Here is an 11,308-nt window from a genome sequence, read left to right as displayed (position 1 = left end):
CTTCTAGCAGCTCGCCCTCTGACATTAGTGACATGATCATATTATGCTGCCTGATAACATCCTCGTTTTTGGAAAAAACATGGGTTTTCATATTAAGTATTTGAAAAGAAAATTGATATTAATTTTAATTGTTACTCCAACTTGTATATTAATTAATTTAATTTTGCATATCACATACATATCCATCACCTTATTAATTTATTAATATTTAATTAAATAAAGTATTACTTAGATATTCATTAATAATTTGCACTTCACCATATATTAATCACATTATTAATTAATCTTTAATCAATAAATCTCCCCCAGTAACACCTCAACCAACCTCCCTCCTGGTATCGTCCTTTGGCAGATAGTACATGGCCAGCAAGATCTGCTCACATCTCTGATGATTCCTGGGCAATGGTCATAATCTATCTGATGTCTTCTTTGCTCTTAGGTGTCCTTGCAAAGTCAACTCGTGAATTTGTTCCATCAGTTGAGTCCTGTATTCTGTTGTTTTGATTTGCTGCACTTCCCCCAGGATAATTTCTCTGTTATATTTGGTGCAGCAATTCCTTCTAATACTCTGCTCTATAAGTGCTTTACCCATTTGTCTTCTGCTCGATCTTTCCCCATATTTTGTCACAAAGATTGTGCAGTGAAAAGTGTTTCTTTTACGCTTTCTTCAATTCCTGCAAACCTACATTCGTGATATCATATTTTGACATTTGTAAGATGTTCGTGTTATGTTTGCTCTTATTTTCTTGAGTTCTATTGGTGACTGCCAGTGCTTCTTCGTTTATATATTTATATGTTTTTCATACATATAGTCTTTGGTAGGTCTGATATAGCACTCCCTTTTGTTTCTCTATTCTGTTGGTACCATCTCGTTTGTCTTCTGTTAAATTTTCTCCCAGGTATTGTCCCAAAGTTTCTGCAATGGAGGTACTTTTTTTTATGAATTCTTTCAGTTCCTACAAACCTACATTCGGGATGTCACTTTTTTTCAAACTTGTAAGGTCTTGATGTCTTGCTTGCTCTTCTTTACTTGACCACTAGTGGTGACCACCAATGGTTCATCAATCTTCTTTCGGTCTGGTATCTGAGTTTCTACTAGCTGGTATGTTTTAAACAATTTGGTCAAATGTGGATGTTTTATACTGTTGACTCCAGGTCTCCCACATAATATAATGCATTTATCTTTATTTTCTTATGAAACACTTCCTCATTGTGCCATCATTAAGTACACACACACACTCACATGTGCAGTTTGCCTCTGATTTGGTCATAATATAGTAGACTGGTTCTCACTACTGCAAACAATTTCTTGTGGGCACTTCACTCTTTTGTCCCCAACATATTCTTCACTCACTGGCATGTTGTGTTTTGCTGGTACTTCTGAATATCTGTAACATGCTCCAATCACTATTGGCACTGTTGATCCATTTGTTAACTTAAGTTGATTGTTAGTCGTGTACTGATTAACCATGGAAATAGAACTTCCTTCTCATAGTAAATCTGACATCTTTTATTGATTCTCTTTCTTTTAGCAGCAGCATCTATGTTGACAGTCAAACTTTCTAGTTTGTTAACAACACCATTTATAGAAGTTGCTATAGCAAGTTTATACTGAGATTTCTGATGTTGCTTGTTAGTAATGGACTTCCATTCCTTCGCAACGTTACATATTTTATAAATAACATTTCTTTACCCATTTGTCTGTTAACCCCATGTAACCTTTGGTAGACTCCTGTTTCTAGTCTACTACCAGTTTTTGTTTTAAATAATAATCTCTTCAAAATAAGACAAACGTATGTACAAAAATTATTTACACCATGAAATATCACAGTTGTATCCAAAACTCTAAATAATTAATCTTTATTTTCAAATATCCACTTGGGCTGATTCAACTACCTAAGAATATAATTGACAATATAAACTATTTTTCTCACAGTACTTACTTTTACTCACAGTATTATTAGTAAATTATTCACTCAGTAAGTACCCCATGAGTTACAACAGTTGTATCATAACTTTAAAAAAATGTCTACTTCTCATCAAAATCCACAGAGAATGGTTCAATTAATATAGATCCGCCTTTTCCAATACAAATTATTATATTCATTAAACTTTGAAACTAACTTTATCATATCGCTCGATATGGTTAATTATTCTCACACCAGCTAACTTCACGTTTTCTCTCATTGACTAATTTTCTGAGAAAAGAACAATTTTTCTCAATCTAGCTCACAGTTGGTTGGTAGCCCATATACTTATAAATTGTTCATTGAGGCCTCAAACTTTCTGCAAACTACACAGTGACGTTTGAGTGTAACAATACAAACTTGAGTTAACATCAAAAATACAGTAACTTGGCGTCAATAATTGACTCACACAATGTACGACACTTACCACGTTGGACCCGGCATGGCTAAGCGTGTTAAGGCGTGCGACTCGTAATCTGAGGGTCGCGGATTCGTATCTCCGTCGCGCCAAACCTGCTCGCCCTTTCAGCCGTGTGGGCGTTATAATGTGACGGTCAATCCCACTATTCGTTGGTAAAAAAAGTAGCCCAAGAGTTGGCGGTGGGTGGTGATGACTAGCTACCTTCCCTCTCGTCTTACACTACTAAATTAGGGACGGCTAGCACAAAGCTACTCGAGGGCTATCAACGTGGTAAATTTGTTTGTTTCCCACGTCATACAACCAAACTTAAATAATCACTTTCAACATTCTTGCTATTATTATTTTTTAAATTATTAAATATTAACTCACCAAATAAATTGAATAATAACTCTTAAACTAAACAGTTTTGTATATCCAAAAAATATTATTGATTTGAAATCATTCTTTCCCCAACTTGTGTGTCTACAGTGAAGTTATAATTTATAAAGCTTCTGTAATACATAATCATTTTCTTTGAAACAAACATGGATTTTTAAAGCGATAAAACAGGCAATTTTTAAATACTCTATAACTTTTTATTTTCTATTTACACAGATTTTATTTTAATTTGTTTATTGATGTGAAGTTTGTGAAAATTCGGGACAAGAAAACATAAATCGAGTTCCACTGTCTCTTATTAGTGAAGAAAATCGTCTGATCATAGAATTTCTTCTATTGTTGTCTTGCATCTGGCTTTCTAATTCGGTTAAACACTAGTCAAAAAATTATTGTGGATCTAAATATGTTTCAGGAGCTTACGTTTCTCAATTTTTCTATCTACTCTAGTCCTCAGAACCCTCTGAATCTGATGATTTCCTTTCGTGAAAAAATCTCGCAGTTCTTTGAAGTAAAGAGGTCTCATTGATTTATATTTCGTAAATTTGTTGTAACGTCTACAATGTGAAGGTACCTTCTTCCTTTCAGTTGACAGAGTTTCCGATATATATGAGATTATTGGTTGATAATAATGAGGCTGTGTTGATATAAAATATTTTGTATCAGATCCTTCAAGACTCGTGATAATGTTTGTTATTTTACTTGAGGCATTACTATTTTGAATGTCCTTCCTATTGGTAAAAACATTCGCCTTTGTTTCTTTCTAAAAATAACAAGAATCAGGATAGGTTGATGTTAGTTTTCATAATATAGAAATTACCTCCTGGAAATTAATACAATGAAACTACCGATAACTGGGCTATATAAATTTAGTGGATATCAATTGAAATACATTTTCGAACAACACTTTTATTGAAATATCCAAATTTTGAGCAAACTGATTGACTCTCTAAATTGATTTCTAATAAGTAAAAAGGGAAGGTAATGTTTATCTTATGCATATCGAAATATTTACAACTTTACTTCGGGGAAAAACTCTGTAGAAAGTATGATATGTTTCCAGTGTTAAACAGAATAAAATGTAAACAATTACTAACAAGCGTTATTAGAAATTTGAGAATTTCAAAAATAATCAAACTTAAAAAGAAATTGAAATAAAAAAACGTTGGTACTAACAACTATACTTTTGAGAATGATAAATTGCGTGATGTATATTTTAATTTAGTTGCTGCAATTATCGAGAATTTCACTCTACATTGTTTTTGTTGGTTTTTTTATCAGAAAACTTCAAAACGGACTATCTGTGTCTGCTCACCAAACAATTTTTTACACTTAAAACTAAAACTAAACAACGTTTTACACTTAAAACTAAAACCAAATAACGTTTTACACTTAATACTGAAACCAAACACATTTTTACACTTAAAACTATAACAAAAAACGTTTTACACTTAATACTAAAACCAGACACATTTTTACACTTAAAACTAAAACCAAACAATGTTTTGCACTTAAAACTAAAACCAAACACCTTTTTATACTTAAAACTATAACAAAACATCTTTTACACTTAAAACTAAAACCAAACACCTTATTACCCTTAAAACTCAAACAAAACACCTTATTACCCTTAAAACTCAAACAAAACATCTCTTTACACTTAAAAGTATAACAAAACATTTTTACAATTTAAACAAAAACCAAACACCTTTTTACACGTAAAACTCAAACCAAACACCTTTATACACTTTGATACCAGACTTTTAGAGTTATAAGTCTTCGTTCGTATTACTTGGCTCCACCAGATGCCCTTAATCTATGTGTGCCTTTGCATTTAAAATTCGAATATTTTAATATTTGTTTGGAAGCAGTTTAACATCGAGATGGCGCTGCGAAATTCATCAATATCGATTTGAACTTAGGCGCGAAAAGAATACACACACAACAATAATGATGCTTCATAAAAAGTAAAATAAAATACATTTTTAACTTTATGTGGTGCGTAAATGAGTCCAGTGTTTTTAATTAGAAAGTTTCTAGCTAGCATAAATGTAAACTTGTTAGAGAATTTCTACTGTTTAAAATCTTGGCATGACGAAAGGGGTGTTTGAACATCAGATAAGATACATCAAAGTTCTACAGTTATCCAAGCAAAGAAAATTTGGCTAATGTCGGTTTGTTAAACAGCAAAAGAAAATAAGCAAATATAAATGTCCCGGCATGGCGGGGTGGTTAAGGCGCTCGGCTCGTAATCCGAAGGTCGTGGGTTGAAATCCCCGTCACACCGAACATGCTCGCCCTTTCAGCCGTGGGAGCATTATAATATGACGGTCAATCCCACTATTCGTTGGCAAAAAGAATAGCTCAAGAGTTGGCGGTGGGTGGTGATGACTAGCTGCCTTTCCTCTAGTCTTACACTACTAAATTAGCAGTTTTAGTATATGAAGGATGGAAGTCCTCACATTATACATCATACGTATACATGTCTCTCTACTACTAAATGGAATGAGTACAACCCAACTTTACGAGGTAATGACTCATAAACAGAGTCATGCAGTACAAATTTATAGAATAAACATTTATTAATGGTTTGGAGACGGCTTGAATGGTAATGAAGAAAATACTCTTATATACAAGTACTAGTCCCCTGGACGGAATTTACGTAAATTCATAATTAATGAAAAGTTATTTAACGACATGAAAAATTGTCTCCCTTTTATGTAACCAGATCAATGAAAACCATGAGATAAAATACTGATAAAACGCCTTCCTTTCCCCGTAGCGGGCTTAGAACCATAATTTGAAACAGCTTCTATCCAAGTGGAACGGTTTTAAAATGGTCATATTAGAAGCATCTTTCATATATCTTCCCAAATGTTAATACAGTAGAAAATATGTAATTTTTACAATTTTGTTGTTCATACATTTCACTTTATACTTTGAGTACATGGATTAACAAGAATATCAGGTTATACTTTTGTTGCTAAGCGACATGGCATAAAGTTGTTGTTGTATACCTATAACAGGTCAAGATTCATCCGTAACTGTGTCAATAGCGCAATAACTGTGAAAACACATGACTCATAAAGAGTCAATAGAGTACAACAATTTCGAAAATGTTTTGAGATGGCTGCAATGATAAAGAAGAAACCTGTATTATATGTATATATCTACACACAACGTCTCGAGAAGCTAGTTATCAAGTATCCATTTAAACCGACTACAATTTCCTTCTAAAAATCGATACCATTAAATTGAAACGTTTCTTATAAGGTGGAAGATTAGAGTGTAAAGTTTATAGCCTTAATACATTATATTTATAACGGTGTCTAAACTTCATGCAGAACACCAGCATAAAAATGTATAGAAAGTAAGTAAACATATGTGACTGAAGGTATATTACATTCTTGTTATGTTTGTCTATTTGTGCTCTACCCACCACAGCTATCGACAGCCGGTTTCTAGCATTGTAAGTCCCAGACACTCGGTATGAAATGTGATGACATTTCCCGTTATCACAATACTTACTTTAGGAAGATGAAAATTCTGGACTTTTTTGGCCCTCTTCTCTTTTACACTTTTACATTTTCTCTTCTCGTCTCTATCAACAGACTGATCTTCATCTTTTTGTGGTACAAGTGAATATTTAATTTTTTTCTATCATCTTTATTTGTATGGTCTTCTGTGTTCACTAATTTTACTGTTTCACATCCACAAGAATTGCACTTCCAAATAATGACACTACAAAAGAAAAGCGCTAATAAATAACATGGACGATTTAATTTGACTCTTATTTGTACATTAGTGTTATGTCAATTAAAAATGGAATATAATTATAATCTAGAAATAATAATATTTAACAACGACAGCCACAGGGACGTTCTCTCCCAGTGGAACGCCAGTAAGTATATGAACATATAACACTAAAATAAATGGGTTCAGTTCCCCACGGTGGACATGGCAAGTTGACCCCTGCTGCATCTCTTTAAAATAAAGATAACAAATGTAAACAGGAATAAAATGTTATAGTTTAAGAGGGATAATTGAATAATTATTATACTCGCTGATAAATTTCAATTTTAAGACCATATTGAAATAAACTGAAAATCATTAATTAGTTAAAGAACTTTTTTGAATGAAAATGCCTTTTATATTTATCTCAAGTACTCGAATTGTAATAATTTAGGTTACCCATATTTTACACGTTTCAATTTCAAGTATTTCTACTGACACGCACAGTACCTTATTGTATTTACATATAAAAAACAGGTTGAACAATAACATACTTACAAGGAATGTTTTTCATCAGAAGAACTTGTATTATTGTAAAAAGTGATCCACAATTTAAGCTTTAAGTGAATCTCCACAGTTAAAATACACTTTATTGTAAACTAATGATGCTAATGTCCCATTATATATTTCTTTTTAATGTAGCGTTTGTAACCTTTTGATTATTTATCATTCTAATTAAAATAAAGTAACTAATATTTTTTGTATTTCTCAGCCCCTTTAAATTCATTATTAAGTATATAAACACATCGTTCAACTATTAATAATATAGAAATTATATTAAGATATATTCAACAAAACATAAAAATATACTGTTTTGTTCTTGCCTTAAAGCAATTAACAAAAGTGGTATTCCTACTGCAGCAGTTACCAATGGAATCGTATGTTTTGACATGGATGGTGCTGAAATGGAAAAATACAAGTTAAAAAGAAAGTTAGTTAAGTGCAATTTGTTTTTGTTATATGATAGTATTGGAGGAGGCTACGTTTCATTTGGTATACTTACAGTGAAAATAACAAGATAACCACAGCGTTCTGAGTTAGTGGAATCGAAGAAGTTCCACTCTTTATTCAAACACGTATAAGTTTAATGCACATGGATAAAACAGTACAGGTAAAGAAGTGTAAAGTATCACTTGAGATTAACTTTCTTCCTTGATAATCCAAGTAAAGATATTTACTTATCATATCTTATGACAACCACATACACTGACTGTGTTTTCATATCAAATCAGGATGATCATTTGATGCGTCACGTGACTGACCACCATTACATCAGATATATATATATTCGAAACAAGACAAAAGGTAAAAGTAACGAGTTCTCAGACTTCCAAGGATGTATGATTGTCGACACTGACTTACTTGCAATTTCCAAACTGAATACTGTTTATATGTTTCACTATTCAAAGAAATCTCTAATTAGTGTCTAAATGAACTACAAACGAAAGATAATATATTGGAAAACTATCGGTAACAATTCAAAGGTAAAGTACATGGACGGTCTTTTTGTTGTAAACAAATCTAAAACTTTGCTCTACTCAACCAGTTTTTATAAAATGGTCAAGATTTAAATAATACAACAATACTAGGAGAAGGAAAATACTTATGACATACAATTACTGGTCCAAAAACTTACTTCAGACAACAGAAAAGCTCAAACTGTGAACAGTGAATTAGTGGGAATGATAGACGTGGTTTGGTGAATCATGTTTTACCTGAGTTGCTATGAGTGGTGAAATGGTAAGAGGTTTATTATTTAGAATAGAAAATAATGTCCACAGTGTACTGGAATATTATAAGAGATCGGGTTTTCACACATTACTACATTTTTTACCTTCATGAATAAGGGATTGAAGAAATTTAATGGGAAGAAAGAACAACACGCGTCAACACAAACATCGTCACAGTAATATTTTTCCATCACGACATTTTGTCACCAACCTTACCACACTTATTATCTCATGTTAAAGGTACGTTTTACGTAATCTTATATGTAGCATAACTTACTTTTCCTTGGAGAAGGAACGTATGTTTCTTCCTCCGTTCCTGGTTGACTTGGATCTAAGAAAAAAGCTTGAAATGTTTACAATGTTAACAATTAAAAATAAAATAATGGATGAAGTATATAATAACTAATTTACTGCTTAGTTTGTTGAAAACAGTTTTTCCTTTTCGATTTATTTAAAAAATTATAATTCACAAATACTGATCACACATATAAACACTTTAAAGGAAAGCACAACTTACAACACAGGTTATTTCTCAGTGTGAGTCCTTCAGGACATTGGTAGTTTTCACTAGGTTGTACGCATGCTAAAATAAAGTATAAGATGGTTCGTAGTTCAAGTATTGTTGACATAAGAAATAATATTTTTGCACTGTTTATTTGTAATTTAGCACAACACTACATCATAGGCTATCTATGCTCTGCCCATCAAGGATATCGAAACCCGGTTTCTAGCATTGGAAGCACGCAGACAGTTTGCTGGGCCACTAGGGGAATTTTTGACCTGATATGACACTTTAGGCTCATAACAAATTATTAACTACTTTTCTTCGTGAAAGCTCATATATTGCAAATCCTGTAAGGTATAAACAAAATCTAACAAATATAGTTGATGGCTTATCTTGCTCTTTATCTATTGTATCGTAAGTCATAGGAGGTTTCAACTCAATGTCTTATTTTGTATAGGTAGGTCTTGTTCAGGTTTGTGAATGAAAAGGATTTGTACAATTTTAATAATATAATTTACTAATTTTTTAAAAATATTATTAATTTGACCTGTCCATACTTTTAGTGTGAATTAATGTTCTTTACTCCCTTAAGGGTGAGAGAAGCAGACAAGAAGAAAAATATATTTTCAGCATTAAAAAAGAATCAACCAGACAAGAAGTTGGTAGAAACCGCCCTAAAACAGCTCAGACAGTTAACATCAAACAGTGATTAGTATAATTGTACTTAATTCTTCCCTTTGTTACATATTTTGGTTTCCTATAATTACTGGCTTGATGGAAAGTATCCATTCATTTTTTTGTGTGTTTAATGAATTAGTAAAATGTGACTGTTCAATGTCAACATTGATATCAATTATTCTGAGAAGTGACTGAACCAGGCTTTCAGTTAACATTAATAAAATATAAAGATTCTTATTATTACCACAGTTTTGTTAAAAATGGATAGTTCTAGCAGCAGAGCTTACCATATTAATGTCTGTCACAGAGGGAACTTAGACCAAGAAGTGCATTTTCTACTTATTTCTAACAAAATGTATTGACCAGTTTTGGATTGTTTGGCTATATAGTTTTAAAATTTTGTGAGAGACAAAAACGTTTGTGACACTAAATTATTAAAATTATTTGACCCATATGTTGCTTTATTTCTCAGTTTTAAATCACTTTTTGTTTAGCCCATTTATTGTGTTATAGAATAGGGAATCAGTGTGATTCTGCAGGAAGTTTGATGTTATAAATAAATTGTGATCATAACACAAATAATAAAAAATGATATTAAACACGGGTCAGTGTAATAGTTCTCTTCTAATTTTCCATTTGATTTAATAGCTAGCTCATAACTGTTTGGTCTCAAGGTAATATATAGATAGTAGCAAATGAACTTGAATCATCTAATAAACTGTTGTTGTGACACAACTGAACTCCTTGTGTTTTCTGAATATAACTTAACAGCTAATTGTAAAGTTACATACAGATATTAGAATATAAACAAACCTTGTAGTCTAATAACTAGCAGCTATGATAGATCTAAATTGTCTTCTTTATGATTCAACACACTCATATAGTTGTGTTAAGAGAGTCATCTGTATAAACAATATCTGTAAAGATGTGTTTTCAAAACAAACACCAAGGGCCTTTATGAGATTTTTAGAATGGTAGTTAATACAGTTTTTCATGTGTGGTCCCAGTTATTACTGGAAGAAACATTTTCATGTGGATGCAAAGTAAAATTGCCAATGTGGAATATGGTGAAGTAAAATGGTAAGTAGACAATACAGGAGAGAACAGTTAGTATTATGTACAATATTTTAGGTATAGTTGACTGGTATGCTGTAACATAACGAAGGGGGCTAAGAATACATTGTGTTATAATAATCCAAAAATGGCTGAATGATTGTTACTTTACCACAACTGCTGCAACCTAATAGCAGACACTAGAAAATCACAGGACTATGACAAGGAAAAAAAAATGGTTATGTGATTGTTACTGCTAATATGGTATACTCTAATATAGTGGGAGATGCTAAAAACAAACAAACAGTACTACAACCATGAAAAAGTGGCTAAATGATTGTCACTGTGCTGTACCTTGATGTTGCTATAAGGTGACTGTTTTGTGGTGCTAAATAATTTGACAAAGTTGTTTACCAAACTAATGCAGAAGAGCATATGATGTTACTACTATAGAATAATTCAGTTTGTTTGTAACATATACAAAACAAATATGTCTGTGGTAATATTACAAAGTATTATAATTTGTATAAACAGACTTTTCATCCTCTACTTACATCAGACAGTTATAGCTGGTTTTTTACTCAATATTAAACATATTTATGTGCTGCGTATCTGAAAGCCAGTGTTTAGTTTATTTTAAATAAATCTCACACATCTCATGCTTGTAAGAAATGTTTGGTAGGATAGTCTACAAATGAGAAAATGACTTTTAAAGATTCTTAAAAATGGGAATAATGTTTGACATGTTTCTCTAATAATTTGACACTGAAAGAAGTTAGTTGTGCTT

The 11,308-nt window shown here is 32.0% G+C and overlaps 1 protein-coding gene across 9 annotated transcripts in view; it reads right to left on the bottom strand.

Annotated features, from left to right (window-relative positions):
• Positions 1–258: 258 nt before the first annotated feature.
• LOC143231622 (uncharacterized) overlaps positions 259–11,308 on the bottom strand; it is a 68,325-nt gene continuing 57,275 nt past the window's right edge. For 5 of the 9 annotated variants that reach the window (XM_076466150.1, XM_076466154.1, XM_076466153.1 and 2 more), the window contains 4 exons: positions 8,803–8,868; positions 8,563–8,616; positions 7,380–7,455; positions 6,292–6,504 (listed from right to left, as the gene is read on the bottom strand). In XM_076466150.1, the coding sequence (XP_076322265.1) occupies positions 6,336–6,504; positions 7,380–7,455; positions 8,563–8,616; positions 8,803–8,868 (365 nt within the window). In that variant the 3' untranslated portion in view covers positions 6,292–6,335. Of the gene's footprint in view, positions 3,527–6,291; positions 6,505–6,524; positions 6,747–7,379; positions 7,456–8,562; positions 8,617–8,802; positions 8,869–11,308 lie in introns of those variants that run through there. The other 4 variants (XM_076466152.1, XM_076466158.1, XM_076466157.1 and 1 more) reach the window with 4 other exon arrangements.

Source organism: Tachypleus tridentatus, chromosome 11 (assembly GCF_004210375.1).
Source record: "Tachypleus tridentatus isolate NWPU-2018 chromosome 11, ASM421037v1, whole genome shotgun sequence".
NCBI lineage: Eukaryota > Metazoa > Arthropoda > Merostomata > Xiphosura > Limulidae > Tachypleus > Tachypleus tridentatus.
This window is presented reverse-complemented; position numbering and strand designations above follow the sequence as displayed.